The following is a 19,948-nucleotide window of genomic DNA, read 5'->3' as shown; positions in this document are numbered from 1 at the left end:
TGTGCACTCCACCCTTATTTAACTTAACCCCCCCACCCCCTTCCCTCTCTCTCTCTCGCCATGTCTCTTTCCGCCACTCCCTTCTCTTCATTTTTGCAACGCAGCAAGTCCCGCCTTCCACCTCCCAGGACTCAGAAAGGGACTGCGAGGTTAGCGCTCCTTCCGCCCGTGTTCGATGCCCGGGGATCCGTCGAACTCTGCAGCCCTTTTATTTTTGCCCGAGTACTCTCCACTCCTCTTGTCGCCTCTCCCTCCCCCGCCGTTTGAAAGTTGTGTTGAGGGGAACCGGGGCTGCAGCAGGTTCACCTCTGCCCACTGAGCGACAGTCAAGTCTCAAGGTAAGGCCAAAAGAATCTCAGGTGCAACAGGTGCGCCGTCAAACGCGGCGCGCGCGCGCGCGCGCTACGCAACAACGAAACGCCAGGTTTCTGTCCTCCAGGTTGCGCATGTAGCACGAAGTTATCGTTGGTATCAGCAACACTTTTTTATTTGATTTTTTTTTATTTTTTTTTAATTCTGATTACTTTTGTTATCACTGGAGGTGATCGTGTGCGGCAGCCGAAACTCTTCCTCTCGCGGTTGCAGGTGCAGTCGTTTTGCTGCTTTATCATCACAAAGCGATTGCTGAAAGTGACACAGTGACGTGCGGTGTGAGGTTCATGGCTGGTGAGGCACTGACTCCTCTGGATTCAGATTTACAATTGTAAGAACTGAAAAGAGCGTCTTATTTCACGATTCATCCAACAGCATCAACTGGCTATGCTTCATATCCCATCATCAGCATTCCTCTTTCAATTACACTTAGACCAACACAAACATATACACAGGAACATATTTGTCCCAGAAAGAAAGTGTCTTTTATAGAAATGGATAGAGCACCCAGTCTTATGGCCAAGCACGTCATATTTACTGTAAATAAATTGAAGTGTCGAGATGTGTGCAGCACAAATTTAATTTTGACCTTCAGTAAAAATTTCGGTTGATTTTCAAACTTTAAATTCTTGTGCTTTAATCAATTTTAACAAAGGTTGTCTATCAAAGCGATAAGAAAAAAATATTTTAGGCCAAAGGTTTTGTTATCACATACTTTGCTTGAATTTGTTTCGACTTCCTCCTATCTTATAATAAAACAAAACAATAAAAAAATAAAAAACTCGGTATCAATGGAGATTATGACCAAAGTTCAGTTCACGTATGCCCCCTTGAGGTGAGGCTGGGTAACCTGCGTGCCTCACTGGCTTTATTGTTACGATCAGCGGTAACAATTATCTCACACATATATTAAAGACATTACACATACTGTAGAGAGTCACGCTGTATAACAAATATTTCTCTAAAGTTCATATTGGTGATATGCTGAGGAACAGAAACGGGCAACATCATGTGACCCCGTTTGTATTGGATCGCAGTCAGACATGAGGCACAGCTCTCCACTGTGGATTTGGTCTCCAAATACTCAAATTCTGCGCCTTTTACTTAATAAAATATCAAAACTGTGTAGAGTCGTACTGAAAATGCATCTTTAACACAAATCAATGGAAAATATTAATATTTGTTTTATGTACGTTTTTCTTTTTTTTTCTTTTTTCTTATTTCATGATGGCAGGTGAGGCACTGCCTCACCTACCTCCCCTGGCCGCACTTCACTGTTGTCATATTGCCAATTGTAAAATTTTGACATGACTATATAATCACGCTGATACATTTTTGGAGCGCATCTTTATTCTACCCATCTGCATCTACTTCGGGGAAAAAAAGTCACTTTTCTCTCTGAATTTATCACAACTGATTTGAAGCTCTTTTCACATATGACACAGATTCTCAACAGAAGCAAAAACAAAAACCACCCCACATTATTTGTCACTATCTGGTGTTTTGAGTTACTTGTCAGAGTGGTGTGAAATCACCCCCACCTGACGGTGAACCACACTGGCTTGTCCTCCTCAGTCTGAAAGCCAATGGTATTTCAAAATCTATTGTGCACGTGCTGAGCCTTTAACACTCGCTCAGCCAGTCATGTTGCCCAATACTAACCAATCACCTGATGCTTATTCAGAAAATCCCCTGCTTTGAAACTGCGATCAAAGGCGAGGATAGTCTTGGTCAAGGCACACAGAGTAACATCTTGAAATTAAATACACCCTAAAAAAAATTCTTCATGGTAAAGTTGTACCACTTAGGACTACATGTGTGCCACAATGAGGTGTGTCTTCAAGTAAAGTTACAAAATAAGACCACCTACGCTTACCCAGCATACCATAGCTGTATTCTTTTGTATGAAGTCTGTGAGCTGTAATGGAGCAATAAGTATCACAGGACTTATCACAGGTTGTGTGTACCCACGCTACAACAACTGCAATTTTTAGTTTGGTATATTAATAAGGCCATGAATAGCTACAGGAGTCACATTTTCATGTTTACTTGTGATGCCATCTACTAACTCTTGGTCACAAAGATCCTGTCGAACCAGTTTCTTTTGTGTCAATTCTTGTCTGGGAGTGTGGAGGCTCACAGCACTTTTGGATTGTTGGGGAAGTGGTGTCGGGAAATGTTTGCTGAAGGCAAATGGAGAATAGAGTGTTGCATTAGCTTAATATGTTTCTGTCACATTAAAGTCCACACTGAATGAATCATATGAGTGAATCGAATGATCAAGGCCTGGTATTTCATTCTTCCATGAACTTTTCTTTTGATATATATCCATCTATCTGTCAAAAGCTGATGAATAGATACGGGTATAAAGACAGACCATGTTTCCCTTGTAAACATCATGTGATATGGCATGTTTTTTTTTTTTTTCTTCCTTCATTTAGTTTTCACTAAAATCTCCTCACCATATCTGTGTCGTCGTCCCTCACGTTGAAGTTGCAAGTCAATATATTGCCCTCGGTACACGAGTGCCTACGGTGCCGCATTTCATTCCTACCTTTTCCAAAGACATTCCCTAAGGTCAACATTGACATGCAGCGACTAAGCACACTGCACATGCTGGCATGTGAGAATTCATTATCAGGGTTTGACTTGTGATGTGTTAAGCATTGCATGCCATAAGTTAATGATTTCATCACTTTTTACAGCTTTTGGCAGTTTTCAAGTCGTTCCCCAATCTGTAGTCATCATGGGTTGAGCAAATATCACTTGAAAGCTAAAGTGATATATGTGTCCGAGAATATTTCGCCTGTGTGCCATGTTCCAGATTTAAAAATATGTGATCATTTAATAAAAAAAAAAAGTCAAGTGGAACTAACAGAAACTGCCTTTCACTTTTCACTTTTTTGCAACAAATAAGCTTCAGATTGTTTTATCTTGCTCCGTTTGAAAGCAAATATGCCAGAGTAGTAGTTTCTTTCAAATTTGTTATTCTTGAATGTGAGATCTTGGATGCCATATCTCCCCTCTCAACAGGCTGCAATGAGCTAATGAACCCCTGCTGAGTTTGCAGCGTGTCTGCTCCTCCTGCTGCGCTAAATCAAGAAAAATGTTCATCTAGATTAGGGCATTAGAGATTGTTAATCACTGTGTAATTACCATCTTGTGTGACTGAATGGATAAATAATTCTTGCAGCCAAAGCTGTAATTGGTTTGAATATTAGAGAAATATCTGAGAAAGATGTAATATAAACCATTTAATTATCTAAGATGATTACAGTGGTATTGTTGCTGTTTATTGTTGTTAAAATTTTATTCGTCAGAGTCAAAGTGGTGCTCACACGAACCACTGGCGGCTACAAAGAAACTATTTGTGCATAGTTCACAGGTCTGTGGCAGTTTTTAATGTAATAATTTACCTCATTACAAGGAATTCAAAAACTACCTGTGCTTAGCTCCTGTGGATAGAAAGCAGGTCAATGTGGTAAAAAGATTTAGAGCAAATCTTCAAATAGTCTTGTCTTTGTTTATCTCTTGCTACATTTAATAATTCATAGGTTCATCTGAAACATTTTGTTGTCAGATTAATTGTATGATTTAGGGAAAATATGAATACAGTGGGTAAAATAATGTTTACGCTGGACAAATGTAAGATTTATGTGTAGATAATAATGCATGCATGTTCTGTCATTGTTTTTAAAATTTGCTGAGCTGCGACTTTCCATGTTTATATAATTTAAATTTCTTTTTTATTAGCTGGGTGGTGAATCAAAGCATTTAACCATATCAACATCATAGGTGTATAGCTCCAAGCTCTCCTGGTGATGATATACTTTACTCCATATGATATACTTTAAAATGTTCTCCAGAAAAAGACTTTCCTAACTTTGACGTTCTTGCATTTTGTGCTTTTTTTCTACTTTACTTTAAGTCGCCCATCTCTTCATTTCGAACCTGCTAATTCTCTTAATCCAGATCACTTCCTCACCTGTCCCCGTGTGCGCGGTAACCAGACTCCATTGTTGGTAACCTAAGTCGTGACGCATTACAGTTGTCGGTAGACAGTGGCTGGTTTCTATAGTTGCCGTCAGCAGTCTGGATCGGGAGGTATTTGTAACGGTACATGAAGGACAATGCGAAAGAAAATGGTGGTTGCCTTGAGTCCACTTTGCATCGGGCCTCTGCTGAGCTCAGCAAGAAACTCCATACTGTGTGTAAACAGATGGCTGATGTGCTTCATACTCTTATTCAGATGCTATTGGGAGATGGTCAATGGAAGCAACAAAGACCACGCCATTCAATATAGATTCAAACATAATGGCAATGCAATCAAGAGATATTACTCGGGCAACGATGACTTGTAATATGAGTGCTATCTTGTGTGGTGTGAAGAAATGACCACTTAGGCTCCATTTGTTTAGGTCAGTGCTTTATGCCCATTGTAAAATGTATAGTCGCATTCAAACGGCTTATACCTGCAGGCAGTCGGACACACCCAGGCCTGCTGCCACACATACGCTGCGTCCCCTTCAGAGCTGCATACGGTATATAATGTTTGTGATGCCATATTAGTCAAGACCTGTTCCAGATAAATGGCACCTTTATGAGCTGAAGTACACGTGGGGGGTGGGGGGTAAAATCAAGTTGAATCCAAGTTTGAGGGAAAGTGTCTATACAAATGTTGTGAACAATCACGCAAATGTTGTCTTACTCCTTAAAAAGCATATAAATAAATATATATATATATATAGTATATCACAAAATGTTTTATTTTCTATGATATAATATAGAACGAAGCCCTGAAAAAAAAAAAAAAAAAAACCTCAAATAATCAATGGCTCTCCATCAGTAAGTTTCCACTGTTGATGATTAATCCAAGTGAGAAGGGAAGCGAGTGTAGGCATATAGGCCCAGGCTATGCCATAGAGGCCCCATAATGGCTCTTTGTGTTTGTGAATAGAACGACTGGAGGTTTAGAATGACGTTGGTGCTGCCCACGCCATGTCAGTGACGGCTGTGCACAGAGTGAGCGGGATGAAAGGGTGAAGCTGAACTATGTTAAAAGACAAGAAGAGGTTTATGAGGGAAGGTTAAATATTGACGGAGAACTGCACAAACATGCAAACACTGAAATGTTCTATTGTCTTAGTATATGTACCATGAGCTGATTGAAACTAAGCTGGAACTCTGGCACAAATGAATTTATTTTTCCACATTTGATGTGTAGGACGTTTGATTTGTTGGTTATGTGAGGCTACTGCCTACAAGTAATGTGGCTTATTGATGGAAGTGAAGCTGGAGAAAGTGTTAACGGCTCAAACTTGATGAGTTTTCTATCCTAATTTTTCTTTTGATCGTTTATGTCATGTCAGGCTGATCTTGGTAAAGTTCTGAAGTACTCACACAGGTGGAATTGAAGTTCTGATTCAATGCACAGGTGGCTAACGTGCGCTCCACGGGCCATAAGAGGCTCCACAGAGGCTCTAATGTCACACACAGGATGACATTGCAAAGACATTAACTTTCCATTTTGGGTATATTTATTGGTTAAGTGCACTTCTTCTGTAAGAGTAGCAGACGTACCACAACACTGATGGCAGGGCCAACAGATGGTTATTTCAGATCTTCCTGTAGACTTGGCACATTACACATGAGGTTTGTAGCATTTTCTTTGGATGCAACAAAATTCCAAAACTCAGAACACATGATTTTAATTTGGAAATTGTTAAAAATGTCAAAATTATGAACATTGAACTCATTAAAATTTTTAGTGCTAATTAATATGAGGTGTCCATATTGTACTTACGCCTCTTTGCAGAAATATTTATAGTTGTCAATCTTCATAATTTATTCTGCTGTCGTTTGACTGATTTTGACCCACTCTGTATCTAATTGGCATGTCTGTGCCCCTTGATTTAGAGTGTATGATATAAGCCTGATTGATTCTCTTCCTGTGGTATCACTATATCGTGATGTCTGAAGTATGATATTGTGATGCTTGTACTGTGCACATGCTTTGCTCTTATACAAGACTAACATGATTTGTTTTCTCCTTTTTTCAGCCATGCTACTACCCCCATCACTACTCCTCCTTGGCCTCATCATCTTGAGTGCCAGTGCAACACAGGCCGCAAAGGTGATCGTGGTCCCACCCATCATGTTCGAATCCCACCTCTACATCTTCAAGACTTTGGCCACGGCGTTGCACAAGGAGGGCCATGAGACCCATTTTCTAATTTCCGAGGGTCGCGAGGTCCCGCCCTCCCCTCACTACCACTTACAACAATACCCGGGGATCTTTAACAGCAGCACTGCTGACAATTTCCTCCAATCCAAAGTCACTAATATCTTCTCAGGCCGCCTGACGTTTCTGGAACTGTTTGACATTCTTGACCACTACTCTCAGAACTGTGACGCTGTCGTTGGCAGCGTTGAAGTAATGAACCGCCTGAAAGATGCCAAGTTCGACCTGCTGCTCGTGGACCCCAATGAGATGTGTGGCTTCGTGATCGCTCACATCCTGGGTGTGCAATATGCCGTGTTTAGCACCGGCTTGTGGTACCCGGCGGAAGTTGGAGCCCCGGCCCCGTTGTCATACGTACCCGAGTTCAACTCTTTGATGACAGATCGCATGTCCTTGATGCAGAGAATCGCGAACACAGTTGTCTACCTGGTGCAGCGCTTTGGAGTCCATTATATTGCATTGCCAAAGTATGACCGCATTATGAAGAAACATGGAGTAAAACCGGAAGTGGCCATGGCCGACTTGGTGCAGGGGAGCCGGCTGTGGATGCTCTGCACTGATATGGCTCTGGAGTTCCCCAGACCCACTCTTCCACACGTGGTGTACATCGGGGGCATCCTCACTAAGCCCCCCAGCCCACTGCCAGAGGTGAGTACCCAGAGAGGATGCAAAAAATTAAACACTGTGAGGCAGGTAGCAATGGAGAGCAAGATTGTCAGGGGCAGATCTGTGGTTTCATGCACAAGAGCATTTCGGCAATATGTTTTTTTGGGTTAAAGCAGCAGATTGAACACCTTCAACACGAAGGTACTTTATCACCCTAATTTAAAAGTCACTGTAGCCATAAATCAGCCCAGTTGCCTTTTGCCTCTCTGACCTAATCCAGAAATGTTAAGGTTATAGTTATGGCTCGGTCAACTATAGTTCGAAATCTCTTGTGGTTGACGAAGTTTCAAGTGTCATATCTCACTATTTAATGTGCAGAACGGTTATCTATTATGAGCCTGCCACAAAGTCATTTACTTTTTATTCTCAGATGGTTTAATTCATTTATAGATGCACAGCCGAAATAAGAAATGTCACAAATGTGTCACGCCCGCTCAGACCACACTGAGAGCCCAAGCTTGACGTGAGCGGTTGTTGACAGAGACACTGCAGCATCATTGCTAATTTAGGGTGGAATAGTTTGACTTTGCCATCATGCAAATGTTGGATTCAGAGGCAGGATGCAGACTTATTGTTACTTAGGCCCTTATTTGACTAAGAAGACACGCAACCTTTCTTACTTGCGTGTAAGACAAGTAGTTGATTTTTGAACTTTTTCTTTATTTCAGAGCACTCGTAGATGTTTCCTTGCATACATTTTCAGATATTTTGGACCGTCATGCTCGGGATGTATGAGTTCTCTCTGTAAGATACACCGTGACATAACAAGATTTCATTCAGTTTGACACATGTTTATGTTTTCTGATAGGTACAGCAGTCAAATCTTTTTAACGGCTGTCATCAATGATTGAAGTTCTACCATACGTTGTAATTTGTGGTTCTGTTAATTGCAAGAATTAATACATCTAATCAATGAGTTTATTTTTTATATTTTGGGAAACGGGTGTTAATACCTTTTGCAATTTACAACGTTTAGTTGTTTGAAGATGAGTGCTCAATGTGGAGGTTCCGCACTTCTCTTGTTAAAACATTTCTTAAATGGTCATATTAGCTGTCGAGTGTCGAGAATTTCCCCTTGAGATTAATAAAGTATTTTCTATTGTATGTTCTTATCACTTCCTGCGACAAAGACCAGCTTTTCTGGATGAGCCTGGGTCGAGGGTGGGTTTGGGTTGAACGGACATGGTTGATTTTGAGCAGCATGGGAGGGGAGTCATGGAGAGCAGAGGCGGGTAGTGACGGGGGTTAGTCCAGCGTTTGGACACTGTGAGCGCGGGCCGTCGGTATCTGCTGCCGGGGGGGTTTGGAATGCCGTTCCAGCCAATAGGGGACATTGTGCTGCGTTGTGTGGAGGGAGTTAGAATGGAAATGGAAGGAGAACGAGGTCATTGTTCTGGGCCGAACTCTAGGGACACTGAGACTCTTTTATGGGGTCACTAAGGCTGCGTTGTAGGGACAGTAGGGCTGTGCTGCTGGGACACAGAGCCCAGTGTGTCCTGTCGCTGCTCTGTGCCAGGGCCGGCCTGGGCTGCTGCAGCTGGACCATTGGCCTCCCTCCCTCTGCTCGCTTTAGTGTAGAATTTAATTTGAATATGATCCCAAGAATGAAGACGGGGGTTACAAGGACTTGCTGCAGTCTCCCTCATCAGATTTGGCCAACTTTGTTAAGGAAATTAGGTCATAAAAGGTAAAGAGATAGTGATCGTCTCCTTGAGATATTGAGATATTTATTGACCTGCCAGTTTTAGGATTGTGAATGCTGTTTAAAGTCAGCATCAATGAATTGTCAAATCAAATGTCTTGGTTTCATAAAAAACTAAAATGACTGAACTGAGATGACAACATACCTGCATGCCCCAACATATGAGTTGACTGATAATGCAAATGTGTTATAATGTATAGAAGGGTAAGTGTTAAAATTGTGGGTGTTTTTGAAATTGTTATTCTATATTTATGTCTGTGCAAAGCTGATATACTGACCTCTTTTAAAATGTAGTCTTAGTGATGTTTTGTTAATTATTTAGAATTAGACATGCTTTAAATCAGATGGTAGAGTCACTTTATTTCATTTCACATATAACTCGATTCATTTTGATCATAAAGGCATTTAATTATCCTCAGCGATTCTCTTGTAATCACCAGTTACTTAAAATTAAAATCAGATAATTGGAAATTACGGTCACAGACCTCAATTATTTTATTTACAGCATTCAGGTTCATTCGATCTCAGTGAGGCTTCAGTAAAAACTCGTATGCGAGTTACACATGCACCAATGTAGTCCAAGTACATAATATTTTGTCATGAACTAAATATGAACAACCTGCAATCTCTTGAGAAAGATGATTGCAATTTAATTTCCCAGTCTGTGTTATGTTATATTACCCCAAGTTACTTTTACTGTGAGACCAAAAGACCATTTGGCAGGTCGAATTTGGCCCAGAAACCTCATGTTTAACACCTTTTAATATCAGTGAAGGACAATTCACTCTGAATGTAGCTATGAGGTAAGCACAGATGAATTGGAGCAAGCATCTTGTTTGAAATGAAAAGGATCAGATAGTGGCAGCGCCTGTGATATTTTAAGACTCCAAATAAAAAGAAATCAAGTGTTGTTAAAGATGAGTACATTGTGAGTAATACAGCTTTATGTAAATAATAAGCAAATATTGAGTTTCTTTTTTAATCATTCAATTATTACAGGTTATGTTTTGTAAGCCAACCACCTGAGTAATGTATTTGTAATGTATCCCCCCCCCCCCCCCCCTCATGTTTGCACAGGATTTTGAGGCATGGGTGAATGACACAGCGGAGCATGGCTTTGTGGTCGTGTCGTTTGGCGCAGGAGTGAAGTACCTTTCCCACGACATAGCTCACAAACTGGCGGGAGCCCTCGCCAGGCTGCCCCAGCGTGTCATCTGGAGGTAAAGAAAATCTGCTCATGCACAGCTGTTACTGCGACAGATGTGAGCAGCACTCTGCAGCAGTCTGACCCGATTCGACAACAACGTTCGGCTCGGCACTCGGGCAGGCTGTGAACCACAGAGGAATTGGCTTGTATATATTTACTGTTCATGCAGGACCCCCCCACCGTCTGCTGTACTGCGACTCATTGTAAAGCGAGGACAACACATTGTCTCTCTCCATCGGGGGCTGCCTTTTGAGGTCACAGTCCAACCCCTCCTCTTAGCCTTCAGGCAGTTATCTGAGGTCATCTAGCTGATCAAACACAACTGAGTACTCTACTCTGACCTTACCTGAAGACAACGTTTTTTCCCCAAGGACAGCATACATTTATTACGGTGGGGTTTGCCTTGATTTTGGAAAACCCATAACAATTAAGTAATCCAGGAGGTTTGCATGCTTGGCTGACGCCTTAGTTTTCTCTGTAGACGTTAGTTTGATTGAACTTTTCAGCAGAGGACAGATGAGGTAGAAACTTGTGTGCAAGTTATTGTAATAGTTTGTGTTTTTCCAACAAAAGGGTAGTTGTGATTGAAGTCTCGTCTTCTCTTGAACATTTAATCACATGGTAAAACGTGCATTTGGTTCATCACGCTCTCGATTCCTCTCTCTCTGTGACTCATTAACAGTACTCTGCCACATCGTTTTGTGCATTTCTGATCCAACAAACGGGAGAAAACGTTTGAGCATCAATATCACAAGTGCTGAAATGGCCTAGTAACCTTTAACTGTGGTGTGTCTTTACCAGTGTAAATACTCCTGAAAGCATGCGCCTAGTCTATGGTTTTTAGGTTTAACTTTTGATTTGTTTTAGGTGCACCTTTTCAGGATTCTCTTGAAATTTTAATAGTTTGAATTTGTGAACGAAGTGATGCCATTTTCATTTCACTTAAAAAATGTTCTTTTCTGGTAGTTGAGATGTTATTATAATTTGCCGCTGGCAATAATATCACATTGTGCCGGAATATCTGATAGTATCTACAGGGAAGAGTAATGAGAGCATATTTCTAAACCTAATGATGATGAATAACAAAACAGCAAGAACTGAATGACTAAAGGTCTGAGATAAGTCATTCTGCAAACAACAAGCCACTCCTTACACAAAAGGTGTGTTTTTCTTTCAGATGGTATCTATAATATAATATTGTCACAGTCAGCAATATCAACGCTCAGTGTGGAATTTTTTTATTTTTTTTTTAAATGAGCATTTAATTTGCTTCCTTGGAAAGACTATTTATTCTTTATCTTTGAGTTGACATATTCATGTTGCTACGCCTTCATCATCATAAGCGTTTGCTGATGATGTGTTGGTGTTTATTTTAAAAAGGATAGATGAAGTGCAACGAAAGAACAAACATTAGAATTCTCACTAAAGTTTCTTATTTCATTTAATTCCCTGTTTTGTTTGTACTTTTTTTTAAAAACAAAAAAATCCTTGAAATACAGAATAGACGCCTATAAAGAAGGGCTACAACACTTAAATAATACCTAAATTGAATTCACCAAATAGGAATGAGGTCCTATCGCATAATTATGGTGCAGTTTCAGAGTCTGGGTCAAAGTGTTGGAGAGAGACAAAAAAATGAAAAGCACTCACTTTACTTCAGTTTGGGAACACAGTGGAGTTAAAACGTTTTACCCAAAGACATGAACAAAACATATTCTGGAAATTAATTTGGACGTATTTGCTGCCACATCAAGAACATGTAAAATGTTTAAAGAATTCAAAACCTGCATAAGACCTACGCTTCAAGATTCTCTTTCTTTTGTACGCAGCACTAACAAATTGATGCATGCAATAAACCAGTATTTAAATTTTTTATTTTACTTGCGTGTCAAACCTGAATACAGACATAAGAGAACAGGCTGGGAGGAGAGCGCGGGGAGACCTGAACACTGTAGTTTCACCTGTCAGAAAGCTTGCTGTGCTTTCCGGCAACCCGAGCAGAATTTTGGTGTATGAAGATTTAAAGGAAGTGATGCAACCACAATTTTTACTGTGACTTATCTGCCATTCAAGGAAGTCAAAGTGAAACACATAACCATCTTGTAACTCTCAAGGGTCGCAGTGTAGCCTTGTATGATACAGCCGCTTTCAGTGCCTCCTCCAAACTGAGGGCACAGAAAAGGAAGAGGGCTGATTAGAGGAACAGGGTCCCAGCCAAATGAATCGTGTCATTGATAATTGGCTCCGTGAATGTTGGCTTTGATTGGCAGGACAATGAATCGACGCTTTGTTCAAGAATGAAAAAGAGATGAAAGAGTTTGGGCTTTGGGATGGAAGCAGACAGAGATGGACAGATGGGGGTCAGAATGTTGCATTCATATGCTGTGTGTGTGGAACTGCTTCCTCACACACAACGGCGGCCTCCAACAAACATGCATATAATACCGCACATACTCATCATAACCGGTATACTGCAATGAGTCCAAATGCAAGTGCCTGTGCATTTTGTTCAGGGACAATCGGATGAGATACTGAAGTTGTTCAATTGAGTTGTTTAATTTAGCCATTTTCACAAACGGGTATCTCAGTTGGCGAGTATTAACACAATGCATCCCCCCCCCTGTGCACTGCAGTGCTGCACAATAACGGATAACAAGAGGTTGACTTAAGAAAATTCAATGAAAGGATTCAAAGATATAATATATAATAATCGGTTGCTCGATGAAATGTTTTCTTTCCAATTGTTATACAAAAGGGCTGAGAAGATGACGTACTGCTCACATTTTCCCCTCGAATCTTATATTGACTATGAAGTTGCCAGACAAACGGCCAACGACCAGAATTATTGGAGGAAACTGATGAAATGCTTGAATTGGAGCAGTTTATATTCTGCTTATGGAGAAACCTTCATTAAAGAAAATGCTTAAGTTGTGTAAATTGTACAGCTACGTGAACGTGTGGACACGTGTTGGTGGCCTAGTTTCTCGAGACTTCCATTGTGCAAATGGCTATAAATATTTAGTTAGCTACTTCACTTGTGAAGGTGTTGTCCCCATCCCCGCTTTCCGTGTGCTCTGCTGGACTGCTGGCAGGAGCGTCACTTGCTGCACAGAAACAGGCCACTGGCCATTTCGTTGAAACTTTTTTTTTTTTTTTTTTTTTTTTTTAATCTAAATTGGGTAACGATATTATCAAGAATGTCAAACACAATCTCTTTGCCAGTAGAAAGTACTTGAAGTCAACGATTTTGGCAACGCTTGTTCAGAAACGCTGCTGTGTCATTACAACTTTGATGTCCCGCTTTGGACATTTCCACATTATCAGCTTCCAGCTACTTTTGGCTCACTCAGTAGCTCAATAATGCAAAATGGAGATGATTAATTAGTAACTGTCCTAAAAGTTGTCTCTGTCTGCTCACTACTTGTGAGTGACTACAGGAGTGATTATAGGCGTCGCTGTAGGCGTTTCGCATATCGCTGTAGGCGTTTCGCATATTGTAAAAAATAGTAATGAATGAACACAGAAGTTCAATCCAGCGAAAGTTGGTTGGACTTTAACTACCTTTTCCACTCGAGTGTGTCCATAACGACAATAGGTTCAATAGAGACTCGTTCAGGAATTTACCTTTTTTAAAATAGTTTTCATACATTTATTGGATCAGTGCATTCGGTTAATACATAACACATTCGGTTCTGGTCATCTGCATTTTGATAAAGTAGTTCATAGTTTTGCCTTCCATTCATTTCATTTTAATGTTCATCTAATTTAAAGACGAAAATCATGTAGCAAAAGGCTCACTTTGAAAATGACTGTTTTTCTATAAATATTTTTGGTATTATACACTATGTGTTAAAGCACTTCATGTCAGATATGACCAAGCTGAGAAACACAGTCAGAGAGAAACCATCTGCAGAGTGTGATGTTTACATCTTAACCTGTTAATCAGTAAAAAAAGCCTCTGCGGGAGGGGGGGGGGGGGGGGGGGGGGGTGTTGTAATAATCATATCATATGTGTGCTTGACCTCTTCTGGTTGAACATCAAGATTTTCTAAGTGTTTGCACATGAAGACGATAACATACTGTGCTCAAAAAGCAAGATAAACTACATTGGTGCTGTTTGCCGTTTTCGATCCCAATTTCTTTGTTATTTCTTTATAGATTTTCTGGTGTTCCACCCAGTAACCTTGGCAACAACACTAAGCTTGTTGACTGGATGCCTCAAAACGACTTACTAGGTAGGTACATCTGGAAGAAAACACATGCCTCCCTCATAATGTCTCTATAACAGTCTGATTAGTGAAATGAAGAGTGTTTGGCTTTGCGTTATTGGAATTTATCGTACTCAATAGAATTTACAAAACCCTCCAGTTATTTTTCTCTCTTCAAGCATTTGATTTTGCTTGTTGCAAGGCACATTGTGACACATACATAGCTGATCCTTCATTAGTTTTTAAACACACTCTTTTCCAAGTGCAAGGTGTGGCTCATTTAGCTTTGAGTGACCTGCTCACTTGCCAACCACAATAGCAAGAAGAATTTGATGGCGTAAGCCATCAGGAATGAAGAATATGAGCGAGTATTGTGTTGTGCAAGAGTGCAAAACTGTAACGTCATTCTTGTTTAACTTGATGCTGAATCATTGACAGGTATTTAATACAATGAATCCAAAAGCAACATTTTTGTTTGGTCTTTTATCGGTTGTTAAGCCTCTTAATACTGGCTGTGATCTCTCTTTTGATCATGATTCAATTTATTGGTCATTATTAGACAGTAAATCTAAAATCAATTTGTCAAACTTGACTCAGGACGTCCAGCTTCAGTGCTTCTGAGAATGTCCATATGGGTCTACAACATACTGAACAGAAAAGACAAGACTGAAAAGAACAATACTTCAGTCTTTGCGGTGAACTGTACTTTTCTTTTTATTCCATAGAAGTAAAGTGATGAAAACTCTGTGTGTGTGTGTGTGTGTGTGTGTGTGTGTGTGTGTGTGTGTGTGTGTGTGTGTGTGTGTGTGTGTGTGTGTGTGTGTGTGTGTGTGTGTGTGTGTGTGTGTGTGTGTGTGTGTGTGTGTGTGTGTGTGTGTGTGTGTGTGTGTGTGTGTGTGTGTGTATAAATTGTAACAAACCTATAAAATGTAATCCACCCAGTCAAAAATGACTAACGGACTTTTTAACACTGAGCATGTAAGAACTTACCTCCTGCTTCATGTCTTTTAGGCCACGCTAACACAAGGGCCTTCTTGAGTCATGGGGGCCTGAACAGTATCTACGAGGCCATGTATCATGGCGTTCCGGTGGTAGGTGTGCCCCTGTTTGGAGACCACTATGACACCATGACTCGGGTGTCAGCCAAGGGGATGGGTATCATGCTACACTGGAAATACATGACAGAGGAAGACCTATTCACTGCCCTGACCAACATCATCACAGACAGCAGGTAAGACAATGCTTTGTGTGTTGAAGTTATTGTTCATTAGTGCCATCTTGTGACAAGTTCTGGAATCACTTCTATTTACAATCACTTTCCTTTTCATAATCAGGTTCAACCTGATGTCTGTGCCTGCGATATCCAATGGAATGTCTTCTTGTTTCTTTAATGTTTTCTCATCACCTGGTTCCCTTATTTTTCTAGATACCGCCACCAGGCACGTCTGCTCTCCAACATTCACAAAGATCAGCCAGGCCATCCAGTGGAAAGGGCTGTCTACTGGATCGGCTACATCCTCCGTCATTATGGTGCTAACCACCTGCGCTCAGCTGTATATGAGGTGTCCCTCTACCAGTACTTTTTGCTGGATGTGATCTTTACTGTCGGGGCAGCCTTGGCTCTCGCGGGTCTTGCCCTGCGGCGGCTGGCGCGATTGCTCAGGGGAAACGTCGGGGACCACAGAGTCGTCGACGGCCACATCAGGGATGATGGCAACATCGCCAATGGACATTGTCATAGCGAGAGCGTGGCCAATGGGCAACACAAACGCAACGGCGCCTTGAAAACCGAGAAAAAGATGAATTAACGTTTTGGATGTCAAACAGACGAGGAAGAAGTTGCCCTGAGGACACAGCCCTAGGTCTGCTTCACCGGTTTCATAAAAAGCTCACAAAGAAAGCTGTACTTAGGTCTGTGTCAATAGGCAACTGCTACTTGGAAGCAAGCAAGAGGCCGTAGGAGGATACACAATGCATCGTGTGAGGACAGAGCAAAACATCGAGTGCTCAAAATATGTGTGTGCATGTGTGTGGGTGAATATGTAAGTGTGCAATGAGGCAAATTTAACCCACTTTTAACTTCAGCGGCTACAGCGATACACCACTAAATTGGAAAGCAGTGGAGGATGAACCACAGAAAAGACGTACTGGCGGGTGTTGGGTCTACGCATGCGTCTTCACTCCTGCAGAATCTCTGTTGGCTTCCCGCCTTCCTCAAATGCGGAAGGATAGTGAAGAGGGGAAATCCCGAGCGCCAGCCCTTCATCCTCAGAACAAAAGCATAAAAGCAAATAGATGAAGAAAATCTAAAGTTTATTTTATTTAACTGCAAGCTCCATGTGTCTGGGTCAACTGTAAATAGAGGATACATCTATTTATTACTGTACAAAGGCATTTTGATGTTCAACCTTTTTAACATGGTCTTATTTTTAATTTATTTCTTATAACAAAAAGGGGTAAAACTGACTGATGTCGACTCTCTTGTCTCGGCTCGTCGACAACACTGCAACACTGTCAGAATCTGAAACAAAAGGAATAATATTTGCAGTAATCCGCAGGTCTGTGCTTTCTTCTCGTGCTTCATCCACAGTATCCGCTGTGGTTTTTCTGAGCAATCAGTGTGGAAAATACACCATGTTCCCTTTTCACAGAGTAGTGCCAACTTGTGACTGCGCTTATTTGGTCCCATTGTATCTCAACTGACTTTTGTTCTGCGGGAGAATAACTCTGCTGAACTGTTTGGCTAGTCTGTGTGAATAGGTGATTATTTTATTACAGAAACACACATTAATGATCACCACTGAGGATACTGTGGACAGGCAGACTCCCAATACTTATTTTGTCAAACCTATATTGTAATTGTGAACCCCTTATTTATTTATTATTTTCATACACATCCACCTCTTGATTGCCATTTTCAGTGCTGCGCTTGACTTTGTGCATTATCTACAATTTACTTGGTTAATTATCTGTTGATGAATGTATTTGGTCTTGCGTGTAGCAAATGCTAGTTTTAAACGATTCAGGTAGAAATGTCCATTTAATGCTTATTTTCTCTAAAGTGTCTGTAAGGCATTACAGTTGAGGTTTGTGTACAAACTAGACAAACTAGATCTTTTGTAATATTAACTGAAGAGTGTGAGTGGTTCACATTCTGTACGGGGCAGTTCATTATGCAAACGTGTGTATGCAGTATGCTTGAATGCTTGAGGGGTTTAAATGAATATCCAGCATTGGTCTGTGTGTGCGTGAAACAAAACGGATATGTAGTATCGTTTAGCCCATTGAGTCATGCAAAAAGAAAAAGTCTGAAGTTGGCTATATGCCCAAAATATGCAAAACGATCTTAATTTTTTTTTTTTTAATTCGTTTCTTTCTGTAATTTATCTATCATTATGTTTTATCTTGTTTCTTGGCCTTCATTCACTCACCATGTATGTTCTTTTTAAATGCCGAACGAAGGAGAGTGTAATGAGGAAAGATGTCCAGAATTCAGTTAATAAAGGTGAACCCCACTGATTTTACCCTGCTTAGCAATGTGTCAAAGTGACACCAATCCCCCACATTGAAATTCCCTTTTCTTAAACCCCCGTCAGCAGGATCACAGTACAAGACGAGCTGGAAGAGTATCATTTGAGTTTGTGGGGATTCAGTATCTCTCTAATGGATATTTCAGAAGGGCAGGTGCTCACCAGCCACAGAAACTCTGTTGGTGTCTTTGTTTTTGCAACACAGAACACACCTATACGTGCTGTATCATAGCAAGGAGCTTCATTTTCCAATTCAACAAAGCCGCCCACGGCCACGTATAGGAGACAAGAATAAGAATAAAGTTATCTTAACCTGCTCCAAATGTTGACAGAGTAACATGTTCACAAATGCTCTTATGTCATAATGTCACCATCTTCTGTTCCCTGTGAGCTACAACTGTACTTGTGCAGCCCCATCAAGCCGCGCTGAAAACAGACTTCTACTTGAATTGTCATCATCTGAAACATCGACTGTTTGGTTTGGGTGGTGGTCGTGCCCATGCTACACAAGCTATGAACAGGGTCTGAGGAGAGAAAGTTGTTCGTTAATGTTTTCTTTTCTTGTTATTTTACAGTATTAATAAAATTGGAGCCTGCCTAGATTGATACCCATCCTTTAATTGTCCTGCTCGTGCACATACTCTGCCGTCTGACGTGTCCTCTGTTCTAGTGATGCCTGTGTTTCCTCAGTATGAATCATTTTGTCTTCAAGTAGTGCCCTTGTCTCTTCCTTTTGTCTGTCCCTTTGTCGGATACCTCGCGTCCGTGCGTACCTCACAGTCTCTGTCGTGTTGTCTTTGTCTTCTTCCATCCACATCAGTAGCAGCTATCCCCGCTCTCTCGTTTATTTAAATGCAATTTGATTTTTAAGAAACATTATTCCCTTCTTTCTGTCATGTGTGTCTATGTTGTAAATAGATTGTAAACAAAAGACTAATGCTGAATAAAAAAAGAAATGCATATTTTGTTTGCAAGGACGACTGAGACTTTCTTGTACATGCATTTCTATGATTGATAACAAGACTTTTAATTTCATAGAATTTCTGAAATGTCATTTGAGCCGAAAAGAACCACATCTAATGCAATTTCTCGAACATGGTTTAATGTTCCAGGAGCTTTTTTCGCTTCTTCCACTACACAGCTGGTACACCTGGGCAACAATTTTGAGCAGATATTTGTGTGCGGTTTGTGCACAACAAGGCTGAAGTTGATTACAGGAGCCGACGATGTCCGTCTCAGTTTGATAAGTGATGTATAGGCTTTCTGTTGTTACCAAGCAGCAAGAGGGTTTTTTTTGTGTGTGTAGGTATCAAATGGTAGAGTCATCTAAAGTAGCCAACTGTGCACGCACACAAGCACCCACAGTCGGTCGGATAGATCGGGTTTTCTAATGCTGTATGCTTGTGTTGAGTGAGGCCGGGGTAACGAAACACCCAGACTGGTACCCTGCCTTGCTCAGTGGCCCTGTTAATTATTCACTTGCCTGCAGGGGCCTGTACACACACACACACACACACACACACACACACACACACACACACACACACACACACCACAGTCACAAGCATCTGCAGGTATGTTTAATTTACGTTCTCGAAGTTGTTTTCTTTTGTTGTTGCTGGTGGCCAAATCGGGCACTGTTCTGTTAACTGAGACAGGAAGGGGGGGGGGGAGAAATGGAGGTCTAGGGGGGGGGGGGCGATCTGATATCACAGACGACACAGTGAGCATCATTCAAGACATCCCTATTCATTCTGTGCTGCACCTCCCTGCTCAGACCTTGTAAGTGCCTATTATCTACCTTTAGTCTTCACCTCAAAGAACAGTCATCAGGAGCAATTAAACACTTTATGCTGGACTAAGTGGGCTTAGCAAACAGAGCTCAGCGCCCTGCCTCTTTACACAAGATCTAAGTGATGGATTTGCCAACAGTCTGACAACCGGGTGTGCTCTAATCTTGTGCACACTGAAATTCAGGGCCTTTATGTGAGAATATGAATGAAACATGACTCAGGTCACGTG

General features: G+C 41.1%; 1 protein-coding gene across 1 annotated transcript; it reads left to right on the top strand.

The window, feature by feature from the left end:
- Window positions 1-185: 185 nt before the first annotated feature.
- ugt8 (UDP glycosyltransferase 8) lies at window positions 186-18,827 on the top strand. Its single transcript, XM_080515456.1, has 6 exons — window positions 186-338; window positions 6,432-7,261; window positions 10,059-10,201; window positions 14,347-14,423; window positions 15,408-15,627; window positions 15,823-18,827. The coding sequence occupies exons 2-6, from the start codon at window positions 6,434-6,436 to the stop codon at window positions 16,202-16,204; spliced, it is 1,650 nt and encodes a 549-aa protein (XP_080371582.1). The 5' UTR covers window positions 186-338; window positions 6,432-6,433; the 3' UTR covers window positions 16,205-18,827.
- The last annotated feature ends 1,121 nt before the right edge of the window (window positions 18,828-19,948 follow it).

The sequence above is a fragment of the Blennius ocellaris genome, assembly GCF_963422515.1.
Source record: "Blennius ocellaris genome assembly, chromosome: 3".
NCBI lineage: Eukaryota > Metazoa > Chordata > Actinopteri > Blenniiformes > Blenniidae > Blennius > Blennius ocellaris.
This window is presented reverse-complemented; position numbering and strand designations above follow the sequence as displayed.